This window comes from Sturnira hondurensis, unplaced genomic scaffold (genome assembly GCF_014824575.4).
Source record: "Sturnira hondurensis isolate 20B ecotype Veracruz unplaced genomic scaffold, ASM1482457v3 Scaffold0005252, whole genome shotgun sequence".
Lineage (NCBI taxonomy): Eukaryota > Metazoa > Chordata > Mammalia > Chiroptera > Phyllostomidae > Sturnira > Sturnira hondurensis.
Genome location: NW_028077883.1, coordinates 3,979,574 through 3,997,350, shown reverse-complemented (window position 1 = coordinate 3,997,350; position 17,777 = coordinate 3,979,574). Strand labels below are relative to the sequence as shown.

Below are 17,777 nucleotides of genomic sequence, written 5' to 3'. Positions count from 1 at the left end.
ATGTAGGTCTGCCCCTCTTCTGAACATGGAGTAAATAACGCAGGAACCTCCTGTACTCCGAAGCAGAGGATTTATGGCATCTTGCTTTCGTCTCACATAGTTCTTGACAAAATATTTGTGTTCTAAGTGTGTGCTGGTGTGTGTATGTATATATAAAAAGATGAGCTTTTACCCTACTGCATTGTAAAGATTAGAGAGTATAACTATTATGTTATATTCCAAAGATGAACAGTATCATGTGAAAACTATAAGGTTGCATACTTTAATTTGGCATTCCTGCAAAAGTAAGGTGTATCATGATGTATATATACATTTTGTTTTCAGGAGTTTATTAAAGCTGTTTAGAACAAAAAGTTTTCTGGCTTATTTTGATGTTTTAAGCTTATTCTTGAATATATTTTTAATGAAAAAATACAAAGTGCCTGATTAATTTCTAAGCATTATGGACTCCTCTCTACATGTACAGGCTCTTTCCGGTTTCAAAATACCACTAAACATCATTAATACTCAGAAAACACTTAATTTTATATTTTTAGCCTAATTAAATGACTTGTACAATTGGAAATTTTATTTTTTATTATGAGAATAGTCTTCCTTGGTTTGTAATTACCTATTATTTTGATACCTTTTCTCATGAAAATTAATGAAGGAAGTTATGTCATTACAACAGCACAAGGAACACAAGTAGTAACACAGATAATCTTACTGGTATACCTTTGCAAGGATGCCGTATGAGAGGGCCATAAGCTCCAAAGAGCTTTAAAAAACTAAAAAAATAAACATCTCAATATTTAAAAAAGGATATAAATTATTCCTGGGTTTAGCTGTTTTATATCCTTCCATGCTATTTCTCTTCTATGTGCCACAGGTAAAAATAAGTCTTCCTGGCAACCTGTACACTTTTTCCCTTGAGCTTTAATAAGTACTAGTCTANCACAAGGAACACAAGTAGTAACACAGATAATCTTACTGGTATACCTTTGCAAGGATGCCGTATGAGAGGGCCATAAGCTCCAAAGAGCTTTAAAAAACTAAAAAAATAAACATCTCAATATTTAAAAAAGGATATAAATTATTCCTGGGTTTAGCTGTTTTATATCCTTCCATGCTATTTCTCTTCTATTTGCCACAGGTAAAAATAAGTCTTCCTGGCAACCTGTACACTTTTTCCCTTGAGCTTTAATAAGTACTGTCTAATTTGCTTTTTATTTCCATGGTTATATTCAAGGTAAGTATTTAGCTAATAGTAAAATACATTATGTTTTTGCCTTATGCCTGAGAAAATCAGTATATTTTCACACTCTTTATATTTATACTTTGCCTAGTAGGTAACATAAAAATGGTTTATCAAAGAATAACTATTAATTAATGTAATATTTTCTACAAGTAATACCAATATTAAATAACTTCCCTCAAATTGCTAATGATACCCTTTAAAATGCTCAGGAATATTTTATTTCTGGTCTAGCCCATTTTAAGCAGATTATATTTTACCTAGAATATATTAGTAATTTAATGAATTCCAAGTGATATTGTAGTAAATGACTTTTCTTTGAAGCCTGGGAGTGTTACCATTCCATTGAGGAAAATCAACCCTAAGTTATATTTGTTTTTAAAATGTGTATGCTTATAGCCAAGTGGCTGCCAGTGAATGAATGGACAAAGCAGATGTGGTGTATACACAGTAGAGTATTATTCAGCCATGAGAAAGAAGGAAATCCTACCTTTTGCAACAACTTGGGTGAACCCTCAGGGCGTTATGCTAAGTGAAATAAGTCTCCTGGAGAAAGACAAGTACTGTATGATAACAGTTGTGTGCGGGACCTACTGAAAAAGCCAGAACTCGTAGAAACAGGGAATGGAGTGGTGATTACCAGAAGCTGGGAGTTGGACACAAGATGAATAAGTTCTGGAGATCTAATGTACAGCATTTTCATTATAGTTAATGATACTGTATTGCATACTTGAAAGTTGCTATAAAGTAAATCTCAGATGTTCTTACTATTTAAAAAAACACAGTAATTATGTGAAGGATGGAGGTGTTAGCTAATGCTGTGATAGTATCATTTTGCAACATGTAAATGTAGTGACTCGACATGTTGCACACCTTAATCTTACAGAATGTTTGTGTCAGTTTATCTCAGTAAAGCTGGAAAAGAAAATAACAGTTGTATAACTAAAGAGGAATGTAGAGTAAAATATTAAGTACTAATAAATTGCTAATACTCTATGCTTTGACTTTTCTCACCACCATAGAATTTATAATTTTACAGTGTTTAGTAACTGATAGAGCAGATCATATTTGTTTATATAAGACCAAAATTTAGAAACTAATGTTGTCCATATATTAAGAGATTGGGCTTGACTTTAATCAATAGGCAAAAGAAATACTAGTTTTTCATCTTAAAAAATGTTTAAAGAGGAAGATATAGATCTGAAATAATTTGGGGAAATTTAGTCTATGTATTTACCAGCAACATTATGTAAATTCTGCAAGTGAAGCATTTGTAGCATTTATTTATTTCTTATTTTCAACAGTCTTGGTCATAAAAACTTGGGAGAATAAATCATTATAGTGAAATATCAGTCTCTTTGAAACCTTTGAGAAAATAATTTATTAATATCCAAATATGAAATACGAGTACTTAAAAATTGGTAATCACTTTGTCCTTTTTCCTTCTCCTTCCCGTGCTCCAAAGCAGATCGCCAAACTGAGGCAGCAGCTGCAGCGCAGTAAACAGAGCAGTCGGCACGGTAAGGAGAAAGATCGGCAGTCGCCACTCCATGGCAACCATATAGCCATCAATCACACTCAGGTAGGCTAACTTCTGGTCTTAATTTGAATAATTTCTTTTAAAGGGTGTATTATAAAGGGAGAACCTTATCTTTTTTAACAGAATTTTTAAAAAAGATATATTTTTTTTAGAGACAGGGGAAGAGAGAGAAAGAGAGGGAGAGAAACATAAACTTGTAGTTGCCTCTCAGGCGTATCCCCTCCCCCCTCCCCCCTCCCCCCTCCCCCCTCCACTGGGGACCCAGCCTGCAGCCCAGGCATGTGCCCTGACTGGGAATTGAACTGGCCACCTTTTGCTTCACAGTCCGGAGCTCAATCCACTGAGCCACACCAGCCAGGGCAGAATCTATTATTTTAGGATTTTAAAAATTAATGATGTAAGTCCCTAAATCTACTGAGTTACTACTGTTTAAATTGTGTAAGAAGTTTTTTGGTTTTTGGATTTTTTTTTTAGCCATATGCCTAATCTTCTTTTAATAACAGATATAGTGGAGTATAGTATAGTGGTCTCAAGGATGATTAATACTGGCCTAGGCTGAAATCCTAGCTCGTTCACTTATGAAGCAACTATGGGAATTACCTCATTTAATCTTCCTAATAGTACTTGAACCTGTCTATCTCTATATTTATTTATATAGTTTACCCCTATTTTGCAGATGAAGAGATTGAGGATTAGAGTTCTGTTGTGTTTTCCCCCTAGGAAATACACCAACATATCCCAGGGAACAAAATTTGGGAAAGGCTGATCTAGACCAAATTTACTTACAAATATGTATGTCAATTATAGTAAATAAAATACAGTAGTATGGCAGAAGAAACCCAAGTAATAAATGAAAACAAGTCCAATTAGGGGTTATTTCACAAATATAAGAATGAGTCAATATTAGGGAAGGTATTGGGTTAATTCATTGTATCAGAAGGTTAGAATAGATGCTAAAGAACTCTTGATAAAAATTCAGTAGTTAGTACCCTGGTGGGCCAGTTGGCTGGAGCATTGTACCGTGTACCAAAAAAAATTGTTTCAGGTTCGATCTCTGTCAACGGGAGGCAACAGATTGCTGTTTCTCTCTCCCACCATTGCTTCTCTCTCTCTTCCTCCNAATACACCAACATATCCCAGGGAACAAAGTTTGGGAAAGGCTGATCTAGACCAAATTTACTTACAAATATGTATGTCAATTATAGTAAATAAAATACAGTAGTATGGCAGAAGAAACCCAAGTAATAAATGAAAACAAGTCCAATTAGGGGTTATTTCACAAATATAAGAATGAGTCAATATTAGGAAAGGTATTGGGTTAATTCATTGTATCAGAAGGTTAGAATAGGTGCTAAAGAACTCTTGATAAAAATTCAGTAGTTAGTACCCTGGTGGGCCAGTTGGCTGGAGCATTGTACCGTGTACCAAAAAAAATTGTTTCAGGTTCGATCTCTGTCAACGGGAGGCAACAGATTGCTGTTTCTCTCTCCCATCATTGCTTCTCTCTCTCTTCCTCCCCTTCTCTCTCTCTCTAAAAGCACTGAAAAAATGTCCCCAGGTGAGGATAAAAAATTAAAAAATAGGATGCATCCTAATGTGACCAACGGCACATGTAGTGAGATCCTACCAATAAAATATTGGAAGCATTGCTCTTACAGTAAAAGTCAAATCAGAGATGTCTGTTATTTGCTAGTAAAATAGCAGTGAGAAAAAGAAATAATTGCTATCATTGTTTGCATGTGAGATTATTGTATACGTAGACAATCAAAGTGAGTGTGCTGAACTATTAAAACTAAGAGTAGCTAAAATGAAAGATGCTGACAATACCAAGTGTTGATGAGGATGTGGAACAACTAGGGTACCCACACTTTGCTGGTGGGAAACACAGAATGGCACTGCCACTTTGGAAAACAGATTGGCATTTTCTTCAGAAGTTAACGTACACTGACCATACAGCCCATCAGTTCCACACTTTGGTGTCGGTCTGTGAGAAGTAAACACATATGTCTGCACAAAGACGTGTGCATCCCTGTTCATGGAGGCATTATTCCTGAGTCAAAGAGCAGAAACAAATATCCATCAACATCATTTAGTGAATGGATAAACGACATTTCCCCCATCTATACAGTGTAGTACTATTTAGCAGTAAGGAAGCACCAGTAGGTGCTTACATGGTTGAATCTCAGAAACATGCTGAGTGAAAGAAGTGAGGAGCAAAAGACTGAATACTATATGATTTGTTATATTAAATTCTCAAAAAGGCAAAATTATAGAGAGAAAGTATTAGGGATAGGAACTGACTAGAGATACGGATACGATAGGGAATTTTTTCAGAAAGGTGGAAGGTTCTAAAATGTGATTATACTCATAATTGGGTGACTGTATATTTGCAAAGCTTAGTGATCTGCGTACTGAAAATGGGAGGGTTTTAGTGTATGCCATTTATACGTCATCAGAGCTGTGACACAGACATGCAGCTGGCGAGCAAGCCTCAGACATTTCAAGTGAAATTCCACGTATGCCTTCCTTTTTCTTTTTAACCTGATAGAACTAATATATTTTTACTTTACTTCAAGCATCTTTTATTTAAGACCCCAATGCATTTATAGTAGATCTGTTGTTGACTTAACATGAAAGACTTATATGCTCGTTCTCAATTTACATAGAACTTTTTGGCATTGTGGTTATGTATAAAAATGATTATCTTTTGCTCTACATACTGTCTGTAGGTAAAATGTGAAGTCTAGAATGTTCTTTAAAATACTCCAAGAATGGGAAAAAATGGATGTTTAGCTAAAACAAGATTGGCATCTGTTGATAATTTTTGAGGCTAGATGATATGCACCTGAGGATTCATTATGCTATTGTTTAATTATGTTTGCGATTATAGTTTTTCATAATAAAAAGAAAAAAACTGAGAACTTACTATGATAATTAGGTAAAACATAAACATACGAAATTCAGTAATTTTCTCATATACTAGTAAATGTACACTCCTGTACCCTCTGACCCCAAATTTGGGGGTGGGTTTCTTCACAACAGCCCATTCCCCAACTCTCCAGAACAAACGGAATATTCCGCGGTTCAACTGTGGCACTAACTACCTGGAGTAAGCACAAACCTCACAGGTCGAGACCTCAGCCCCGCAAGACTGCCCCCAACCGCAGGTCCCAGTTACAAGTCCCAGGTTGTCATCTCTACTTCTGACCAGTTGGCTATAAAAAAGGGATTCCCACAACCCCTTCTTCAGTTCAGTGATTTGCTGTAATGGCTCACAGGACTCAAGGAAACACATTTATTGCTTTGTTTTCATGGTATGCTAAAGGATACAGACGAACAACTTGATGAAGAGGGACATAGAGCAAGGCCTGGAAGGATTCCCGAGTGCAGGAACGTAGGTCCCCGGGGAGTTGGGGTGTGCCACCCTCTTGGCACATGGTCATGGATATGTGTTCACCAACCCAAAAGGTCTCTGAACCCATAGTTGAGGAATTTTTGTGGAGGTTTCGTCATGTGCACAGGATCCACTGTTAGTCTGCAGACTCTCTCCCCTCCCCAGAGGAACGGGGGTGAGGCCCAGAGATCCAGGCTTCTTTCTAATCATGCGTAGTGTTTCTGGTGAGTAGCCCCCAGTCAGCAGCCCACCAAGATCTGCCTCATTAGAGCAAAGGACTCTTGCTCCTGTCACCCAGGAAATGTCCAGGGATGCAGGAGCTCTGTGTCAGCGTTCGGGGCCGAAAAACAAGTACAGGAACGAAAGGTGTTACTAGCACCCTTGTCACTCAGGAAATTAGGAGACTTTTAGGAACTTGGGTCAAGAACCAAATATATATTTCTTATTATGTTACAACTGGCAATAACATGTTAGTGTAAATAATGAAATACAGAAAATGCCTAGAATTAAACCTAAAAGAAATATGCAAACCGTAAGACTTTATGAAATGTAAAATAGAGATATAAATGGGAAGTCTTAAAACATTCATGCATGAGAAAACTTAATATTTTTAAATAATAATTTCCCCAAAATTAATGTTCAAAACTGAGTTCCAATGAAAATTTTAAAAGGAACTGTTTTATTACTTGAAAAGTTGTTTTCAAGGATCATATGGAAGAGTAATGGTAATTAATAGAAAAGGCTTTCCCTACAAGATATCAAAATGTACTATAAAATTTACAACAATTACTCCAACAAAGAGCGAAACAAATTTACAACAAAGAGCTCCAACAAAGTGGAGCTCTTTATCAGCTAACCACTCAAGGAAATAAAAATAGACTCCATAAAGAAGTGTTGGGGCAATTTGATTACCATGTGGGAAAAATAATTACTTCATGTCATGCACAAAAAGAAATCATAACAGGGTATGTAAATGGGGAAAAACAGCAAAGTTCTAGAAGAAATATATGTGACACTAAAGTAAGCAGCAGATGGATGACAGAGCTACAACTTTAATCTGAGAAAACCTCGTGCATCAATAAAGAGACAAAGGGCAGCAATTTACAGATGGCAGGAGCACAGCCCTGAGTGTGGGAAATATTCCAGTGTCATTCAGTGATGAGCAGTTCGCCCCATGATGAAGCACGTGTATCACCTCTAATCACCAGAATAAGGCAGAGATCATATGTTGGTTTTATTTTTACCTATTCATCTGTCTTTTTCTTATTTCCTTTCTGTTGTATACGTTTCTTGGTTATCAAAAGGCTTGTTTTACACTTTTTTGGCATTCTCACAACAACTATAAGAGGTGATGAATTTCTGAGAATTCCTCCAAAGAACTTTTGAAAACAGCCTAAGACTTGAGTGTTGTTGAACTCAATATGGGGTGTTGCCACGTGACTTAGTAATTCAAAGGTTTTCTCAAATGATGGCAAAATGGAAATGAAAAATACTTGCAGGTCATTGTCTCAGTGCAGGAATCACACACAGAGCTGTTGAGTAGAATCACATGACACAATTAACTTAATGGTTTCGACTGTTTTTTCAGTAAAAACAACCTGAAAAAAATTAAACAGTGGGGAAGATTCTGCCTGCCATTCTGCCTAACAGTGTACACATTCTACAATTATACCCATACACTTACATAAAGGATTAGTTTGACTCTGCGATGTTTACCTTATTTTATTTTCTAAATTTCTGTATGTTTATCTGAATTTATATTGTTTTGAAAGATCAGAATAACTCTGCTCATTGAGTTCCTATTTTCAGATTTACTCTAGTTTTGATTGACCAAATAATTGCGTACCACCTTATCTTCTTTTGTAGGCTCCTGGGTCAAGATCAGTCCCTATGCCACTGTCAAATATATCCGTGCCAAAATCATCGGTTTCCCGTGTGCCCTGCAATGTAGAAGGAATAAGTCCTGAGTTAGAAAAGGTATTCATTAAGGAAAATAACGGGAAGGAGGAAGTGTCCAAGGTAAGGTTACGTGGAATGTTTGAATTCCTTTTTTTCTTTAATATTGTTAAACTGTCTCAAAAGTCCCTATCTTGGTAACAGCTGTATTAGATGTAATTCACATCTAATACAGATGTAATATATTAGATGTAATTCACCGTAGAATTTACTACCATTCAGTGGTTTTTACCATATTCACAGAGTTAGTTGTGCAACCATCAGCAAAACTGCTTCGCAGTGTGTTCATCACCCCAGAAACTCCGTCCTCGTCAGCAGTCGTCCTTCACTTCCTTCTGGTGGCCCACCCTAGCCAACCACATGTCTGCCTTCTCTGTCTATGGCTTTGCCTGTTCTAAACATTTCATATAAATGAAATCATGTAACATGTGGCCTTTTCGAAACTGGCTTTTTTCACTTAGCATAATGTTTTCAAATTTCACCTATGTTTTGACATGTATTAAGTATTGTATCCCTTTTTATTGCCAAAGTAATTAACTGTTAATAGGTTAGCTGTTAACCATTAAAATGTTTTTTTAATTTACATTAAGTAATATTTCAGAACAGTAGTGTAAGACAGTGAAATTGGTTGAATTTTTTGAGGATGAGAAAATTAGTCATATATTTGCTGACCCCTCAAGAACTTCAGAGAAAAACTATTGTAGAATATAAAACTTACTAGTAGTTCTGGCTTTTAAATAAGTTATACTCTAATTTCATGGTAGCCATGTTAAAATTATTCTGGGGTTCACTACACACTTATAAGATTAATTTGAAAATTTTCAGATATGATTATGTGCCTCAAAGTTTTAATAAATTAAAATGTCACCATTAAGGAATATGCCAGTAGCTATAAAAAGAAAATTGTACTGTTAAGTATATCGATGTTCTAAGCCTTCACATTTCCCATTGTTACTTACATAAATAGGCAGATTTCTAAAATCTGTTTTGTTCTAATTCTTCTAATCCTCCTCCCCAACAGAACAAAAGTTGGTTAAGGAAACTGATGTATATTATCAGTTACAGCCTAAGAAATATGAATATGGAAAATTGTGCTTATTAAATAGGACATGAACAAAAGATAACTCTAATTCTTAAAAAATTTTAGCTACAGATCAATAAACTATTCTTTTCCTGATTACCAATATTAACATTTTTATTAGAGTAACATTTTTATTGACTTGAATAACTAAGTTTTAAGAAATGCTGTCATGAGGCCCTTAAGTGTACATGTCTTATACCATGTATAAGCATCATATAATCTTGCCCTCTGCCAAAAAAAAAACAAAACCTGCATCAATGATTTATTCTTTGTTCTTTCTAACATTTAGGACCGAGTCATAATTAGTTAAATAAAAAAATTGTATAAATTTAGTTAAATAAAAGAAAAATTGTAAATAAAAATAAAGTAACATTGTCTTAGCATTTTACCAAATAAATTAGTGTTTAGGAATATTTTTTCCTAAATTGGGAAGTTTTACTTTTTCAATTTACTTACAAATGAACTCATATTTACATAATCTTTTTTAATTTATTTTTTGATTATCACCCAAGGACATTTCTTCATCTCTCTTAAAAGAGAGTGGGATGGGGGAGGGACAGGAAGAGAGAAACACTAATGTGAGAAAGAAACACTGACTGATGGCCACCTTGCATGCACCCCAACCCGTACCCGAAGGCCCGCCTAGAGTGCCCAACTGGGGATAAAACTCACAACCTGGACGTGCCCCGACCAGGAATTGAGCCTGCTATTTACGTGTCTCTTTACAGTAGAGTAGTCCTTATGAAGATGGCTTCAGTTTAGCTGTTTGTTCTAGAAAATCCGTTACATTTTGATTCTTGGCTAATTTTATTGTTATGTATTTTCTCTCTGACAGTATTTCTAAAAATTCTAAAATGACAAAGCTCAGAGTAAGAGCAGTGAATAGTGAAAATAATTTACATTGGTGCTTTTTCCTAGCATTACAATCTTGTCTATATAATAATAAAACATCTTAAGTGAGTATTATCTAGAATTTTATTTGTTAACCTTTTTCGTCACACAGATGAGGAAAATGGAGTGAGGTCTGTCTTAAAACAATAAAAGCAGAGTAGAAAGTTCACTGGGGCAGAAGCTCTGATGTCAGTTAATTAGCTGTATCACCAGGAGCTTGAAACTATAAGTTATTTATTTGTGAAGACATTAGACTAATGAGCTGTAAGGTCTTACCAGGTCCAAAATATATGATTCTATGATTATAGTTGCCTTTCCATTTTTAATTTTTGCCACTCAGAACAATGCATTGGAATTAAGGAAAATTATGAGTAGTCCTTCTCAGTTGGATACCAAATTAGTAGAATTCTTCTGAGTTACATTAATATTCTACATTGAGTACTAACAGAGTAATAGAAAACTGTACTTGAAAAATAATTAAATAAACTTTTTAAAAAAGAAAAATTTGGGGTAATTTGCAAAAGAAATAGAAAAGCATGGTTTTGTTCCTGGCCTCCAAAATTAAAATAAGAATGAATGAACAGACAGAAAGATATACTTGCAAATACTCGATTTTCCTTTCTTACTGGCAAGTAAAAGTGATTTCTTGAGCAGTTCGGTGAATTCTTCCAGCATATATTTGTTGACTGTTGGCTCTGTGCCAGACCCAGTACTTGGCATTAGGGATACAGTATTAAAAGAAGCCTCTGCCCTTGAGGAATATTACGGGAAGTGCTAACCTACAATACATACAGAGAGCTATAGAGTTTTAAAGACAATGTTTCCTTAGTAGTTTGAAACATAACTGCTTTGGGATTTGAAAGAAATTTTTCATTCAGTAAAGGTAACATGCAGAAGTTAAGACATAAGATTGGCATCTTTATTCTTGGGAGAACCAGTTATGCTGACGATAGCAGTGGACTGTGGCATCAAAGGAAATGCTGTGTGTTTTCTATATGAATCGAGAATGTGCACTGTCATTCACACGCTTAATGGCGGTCCCTCTTACAGCCTTTGGATATTCCAGACGGCCGAAGGGCTCCCCTCCCTGCTCACTACCGGAGCAGCAGCACACGCAGCATCGACACCCAGACCCCCTCGGTCCAGGAGCGCAGCAGCAGCTGCAGCAGCCATTCACCCTGCGTGTCCCCTTTTTGTCCCCCGGAATCCCAGGACGGCAGCCCTTGCTCCACAGAGGATTTACTCTATGACCGTGATAAAGGTAAGAGGGGAAGCATCCGCCTAGATAGAGGGCTTGTTATTAGGGCCTTGCTCCTTACACCATCTTTGTCTTAGACCATTACATCATATTTTTGCTTTTGTTGAACGGTGGGATTGTGAAGGATTGGTTAACCTAGGTTTGTTTGTTCATTGGTTTTGCATACCCCCTTCTTTGTGACTCTTACAAACATCTTCCATAAATGTGTCAGAGAAGCACAGCACGTGATTCTGAGAGCTGATGAAAGCTATAAAATAGAATATGTACAGCTTCGTATCATGTAACGCGCAGGTTTTTCCCTGGCGTTGTCCTGAGTTAATGATGGTGATGGTAGAATTTGTATTTCTCGTGCCTCTCGTCAGAGTTCAAAATCAGAATGCTTTGGGAGCAAGTAATTTCTGAATAAACTGTTGGGAAAATGAGTATATTTTTAACCAAGTGGATACATGTTATTAATAAGTACCTGTAAGACACGTGTGGCAAACCCAGGGCCCGTGGGCTGAATATGACCTCCACCTTGTTTTATCCGGCCTGGTACCTTGCTTCTACCCAGTGGCAGTGCCAAGTTCCTTGCCCCTAGCTAAGGAGTAGTTACATTGATACAGTCCTAAAATTACATTCGGCCCTTTGAAGGCAACCTGAGGCTGATGTGGTCCCCAGTGGGAATGAGTTTGACACCCCTGCTATAAGACATCAGGGATTATATTATGGTATTACATGAATTATTGATAACACCAGTAAGAGGACAGAACCTCTGGGATTTTGTTGCTTGTCAGACCCAAACTGTTTCCCCATGTTCCTCTGTCCTGGTAACAGGGACGTGGCTACTGCCGCTTACTCTCCTCTGTTTCTGGCCCCCGCAGGCCTAGACTCAACAGGTACCAAAACGCCCAGCTCCGCCTTCCTCGCTACTTTCAAAGAAACACTGAACCTGTTCTGTGACACATCCATGGCTTCTCACCATAGAGAACTAGATCATAGGCAACAAAAATTTTAAAACATATAAAAGTTAAGGTTTAAAGACTCTTGGAGGATTTTTATGGCCCTGGTCCTGACTTGACCCCCACTCCCCTTAGTTTATTTCATTTTGAAGTATTCTTACCTGTAAATATACAGGTTTTAAGTGCTCAGCCCAGTGAATATTTTCCTATGTATACACTCATGAAACCACTGCGTAGATCAACATAGAGAACATCTTTAAGCACCCCGGAAGGCCCCTTCGGCCCCCTTCCCAGACGGTACCTTTCCCCTCTCTGCCCGGAAGTACTCACTGTTCGACTTCCATCGCCATAATGAAGCGTTTCTCTGTGACGGGATTTCATGGGAATGGAATGGGAGAGTGTGGATTCCCTTGTGTTGGCTTCTTTCTTTCACCATTATGCCTGAATCCTGGCGAGCTTTTAAATGGAACCTACTTGGGACTTTGTCCTCTGCTCTTATTTCCGTGGGTGGATCTCAGTGGTTCTCCCCTTTCTTTTACCCTTTCATTGTTCAAAGCCCTGTGAGCTCCCTTACTCCATGAAGGTTGTACTGACGGCGTCTCTGTGCTCCTGGGGGGAGGTCTCCATTTTGTAGAATGTCAGACCAGGAAACTCATTTCACAGAGGCATCTTACCAGAGCAAATACACCCCCTCAGAACATTTCCACTAGGGAGGTTTTGCAGTAAAACAAATGAGAAAACACCTTGCTTCTAGTAGGAGTATTTGTTTTGAAGGTAAATGGTAATGTTAAATCATTTTTACCTTGCTTTAGGCTACACAGGTGGTAAATGGCAAAGCAGGTCTGTAGGATTGATTCCCAAACCCAGTAGAAAAGATCAGTATGATTCAGGTTGGCCTTCTGCTGCTCCTTAGGACCTGTACTTGGGTTAAAATGAAACATGAAAATAACAGTGATAGTAGGGCTAGGCAAGCCGTGCTAGAGTTTTGTTTTCTTCTTTTTAAGTTTAATACTGCCTGTGGTTAATTGAGAGACGCTAAACCACAAATGAAATATATTAAGATGATCGGTGAATTCCATTTTGGTTAACTGGTTGTGGATTGCCTTCAAGGCCTCGAAGTGACTGTCCATGAGGCAGGTAAATCGGTGGCTTCTGCAGTTCAGAGAGGTACTTACTGAGATTCTGAGTTTAAAACAGTAGGAGTTAAGAGCCTCACTGGCTCTGACACACGAGAGTGGTTTTGAGTCCTGCAAAGTTCTGGACACAAAACTTGCATTGATTCCAAGGAGTCCATAAGTGGTAACCGCTGCTGTAGAAATCATCATCATTGTTATTACTTGTTGTCTCCCCAGGGCCCTCAGGAAAAATACAGACTTTCTCTCCACAACTGCAATTTTCAACCTCTGGCGCAATGCAAGAATTTTCATTTTTAAGTGTATTTTATTGATTATGCTATGTCTATGTGTATGTATACACACATATATATGCATTTTAGGATCAGGAGTGGTTGCTTATGTATTTCAGCTGAATTAATACTTCTAATTCATTTAAAGAAACATTTGTTGAGAACCTACCATATATCAGGTCCTATTAGAGAGCTGGAGAAATAGAAATGGATAATATGCGATACCTGTTTATGGGAAATTCCTGGTCTGATTGGGAGTAATAGTAATGTGAATAAAGAACCCACTGCTACAGCACAGAAGAGCGGCTTGTCAGGTTCCCAGGTTCTGACCCTCACCTACGTAGTGTCATTCAAACTATGGAGCGTAGTTCTGACTCACTGCTTCTCCATATGTAGTCTAAGTTCAGAGGGCTTTTTAAAGCTGCTAATTCTATCTTATAATTAGCATTTTCTCACAATGTAGCATACATTGGTCTTTTGTTTTTATATATGTCTAGTAAAAAGTAGCAGTTATAGATTTCTAACAGGTTTGCATCATTAACTATGAAAATAGAATTGATTCTATAATTTTGTAGTCAGTGAGGATTGATTTGGAGTACCTACATATTCTTCAGTCTCTGTAGAGAAATGTGTTCTGTGGTAGACTAGCTGGTAGAGACGTTTTTGGAGAGTTCATTGCCGTTTTTGGAGAGTTTGGGGACACCAGTGTAGGCGTGCACCAGAGGTGAGGGGTGCCCTCCTGAGAGTGCCAGGGAGCCGAGTGTTCCGCTGGTGCTCGTCCGCCGAACGCTTGGTCCTGACTGTGCTCGCAGCAGTTCTGCCTATCCCTAACATCTATTCTCCATGAATCATGTATAATTTGGTTAGCCTATTGATTTTTGTCCTCTGGATATTGCAATGGCAGTGCCAGGACAGAAACACTCTGTTGAGAAACGTCCAGCCATGAAGAGACTGCTTTCAGGTTTTGGTTCCTGTGTGGGGTTTTTTTGCCAGGTTTTTCCAGTGACCAAGAGACTGAAGGCATCCATCCTGGTCCCGTGTATGAAGTTGCCAGGCTAACTAACCATGTAATAGCCACAGATCCTACGTTATGATCTAGAGGAGAGTTCAGGGGTTCCAATAGGAGCTCTCATCTTGACATCCTCCGAATGTATCCTAAGACATTATCATGCCCAGAGCGTAAGGGAGAAAAGCAGTCATTTATGTAATACAGATGGCAGAGTCAAAATGTTAGTTCTTTATTAGCTCTGCCAGTGTTCCTTGGTGGTAGCCAAACTAGTGCTGGGCAGGCCACAAAGCCTAGATCTTTGGCACAACTCACTCAGGCAGTTCTTATAAAATTCTGCAATTTTGCAAGATACAGTGGAAACATTGATTATTCTAATCATGAAGTCAACTCACCCACCCTGCTTAGTCCCGCTGCAGAGTTGTGTTCCGAGAGTCCATAAGTTGGTTATTGGGAACTTACACTACATTTTCCCACAAGAACAGCATATGTTATATGGATGGAATTTCCCAAAATGAATGCATAAAAGCCTGTTTAACTCATGCTGTGATTTAACCCATAAATATTAATATTTCTAAGCTTTGGGTATTAGGACTGAGTAGCCCTTAGTTGCAGAAGAGAAAAAAGTACTATTTTGTCTTTTCAGGGTCTTTGCCTGACCCTAGGCAGACTTTGATTTTTTTTTAAAGCTTCCATAGCGTGTTCTATTTCTTTTTTAAAAGATTTTATTTATTTATCTTTAGAGGGGAAGGGAAGGAGAGAAATATCAATGTATGGTTGCCTCTCATGAGTCCCCTTCTGGGAACTGGACTGCAACCCAGGCATGTGTCCTGACTGGGAATCAAACCGCAATCCTCTGGTTCGCAGGCCCATGCTCATTCCACTGAGCTACACCAGCCAGGGTAGACTTTGAATTTTTGATATCTTCTAATTCCTTTCTACATACATTTTAACTCTGATTTATTGCTAGTGCTCTATTTCTTAACCTTTTCTTTTTGACCTTTGTCCTTGAAGCCTCTGTTTTCTAGATAGCCTAATCAGCCAAGATTTTGTAGCTTTTTTCTTATTGTGGTTTACATTGTGAAAATGATATATGTTGTATATACTTCGTTCAGCGGCCAGATCTTGCAAATGACTGGTTTTTAAGCCTGAATCTGTTTCTCTATGAAATGATGCTTCACTTGTGTTTCCAGAATGTTTATTATGCTAGAAGAACTTCGTGGTGGTAAAATTACAAAGAGTGTAGAGATATAGTTCCAACAAAGAAGTTACCCCACAAGTTAACACAGATCTGTTCTAAAGCAACAGACGAACAAACTCATAGACACAGAAACAATATGATGGCGAGCAGAGGGGACAGGACAGGCAGGAGGGGCAGGAGGGTTAAAGGGACGGAATCTGTGGTGACAGAAGGAGACCAGATGTTTGAGTGGTGAGGTGCAATGCAATACGCAGATGACGTGTTACAGTATTGTATACTTGGAACCTATATAATGTTACTAACCAGTGTCACCCAATAACTTTAATTAAAATAAATAAATACTAGCTGTTCTTTTAAAAACTGATCTGCTTTAGAATTATGGCTCTAGAGTCATCTTTCCTACTTCTCTTTTTTAAGACAACATCTAAAACTATATATATTCCTATTCTGACAGCACATAAGAAACATCCAGTAAATAAATGCCTTTTCCCCCCACTTTTGGAACATGTTCACGAGTGTACCATGGCAGATGCTATGCTAGCTAGACTCTGGATCAGAGTTACTATTCATTATTTAAAACTAATTGATAAGTATACAACCAATTTCTAGCAGTTACAATCTAGAGTCTACAACAGAAGTGACCCAGAGTTTCTTACCATGCGTGCATATTTCTTTCACTTAATGTCCTGGTATCTAGTTAGCAGAACGTAAGCTCCAGCAAGAGCAGGTAACTTCATTGTGTGCTGTGTCCTTAGCACATAGAGCAGGACCTGAAATGCAGTGGTGCCTGGTGGAGAGCTTTTGAGTAGTTCTTTAAGACCGTCCTTCATGTTGTGTCCATTTTTGAGGATATATTTTTATAGCTGTGTTGAAAATATTGATATCTTTTTCTTTAAGTTGTTAAATTTTATGTGTTTGGCTTTTAAATCTTTAGGAACAGTGTGATAATCTCTCTCCCCAACTCCTCACCAAAAAAACCCACAAACAAACAAAAAAAAAGCAAACCAGCTAAGCTTCTGCTAGTTAGATAGACCTTCCATGAGAAAGCAGACAGTTTCATGATGTTTCCTATTGAAATTAGGGGAAGGAAGTTATTTTGCTAAAGCCCGTCACATCTTCTACTCTGTTCATGACTGAGGAGAAAATACATGTATCAGGCAGGGGAAAAAGGGGACTGTTGAATTTTTTTGTTGTGTTATCTTTTGTTTTCCTCTGGAAATAAATGCCAACACATAGAAGCCTCTCCTCCCACTCTATCTCTTTGTTAGTCTAACAGAAAGCAGACCCAGTAAAGCCATTGCCTGAGCTGTAAGACTTTAATTAGAAACGTAAACACTAGATTGGAAGGACCTTGATCTTCTAGTTACCTCGTGTTCCCAGTGAGGACACTCGAGGTGAGGTAGACCAACACTGGGGAGGCCCCGTTGAGGCCTTGCTCTGCCGAGCACACTAATCCTGTGTCTTTGGGCAAGTCCTTGGGCTCAAGTCACCCGTGAGTTAGGGGTAGTGGTGTTACCTGCCTCGTAGCATTGTTAGGACTAAATGTGCTCCGGTGAGTTTATCTTTGTTATCTCCTGTAATATTACCCCAGTCCTATGAGCGTGATTTTTTTTTTTGTCTTTGTTGTCCTTATTTTAAGACTGGGGATTCTGAGGCTCAGAGAAATGAAGTTACTTCCTTCAATTCTGTGCAGCCCAGATACCGACAGAGGTCTACTACTTTATACCATTTCTTGCTGCCTTTGCGGGACGAGTAGCATTTACATAGGCATCCAGCTGTGGAAGGACCTGGTGTGTGGAGAACAGTGAGAAATTGTGTGTCTGGAGCAGAGGGTGAGTGGAGCGGAGGAGAAAGCAGTGCGAGTGGAAAG

At 38.0% G+C, this 17,777-nt stretch overlaps 1 protein-coding gene across 5 annotated transcripts in view; it reads left to right on the top strand.

Moving 5' to 3' along the window:
- Positions 1-17,777, top strand: part of GLCCI1 (glucocorticoid induced 1) — a 96,110-nt gene that overhangs the window by 67,219 nt on the left and 11,114 nt on the right. For 3 of the 5 annotated variants that reach the window (XM_037046405.1, XM_037046407.1, XM_037046409.1), the window contains 3 exons: positions 2,700-2,816; positions 8,035-8,187; positions 11,147-11,357. In XM_037046405.1, coding sequence (XP_036902300.1) covers positions 2,700-2,816; positions 8,035-8,187; positions 11,147-11,357 — 481 coding nt within the window. The remainder of the gene's footprint in view (positions 1-2,699; positions 2,817-8,034; positions 8,188-11,146; positions 11,358-17,777) is intronic. The other 2 variants (XM_037046406.1, XM_037046408.1) reach the window with 1 other exon arrangement.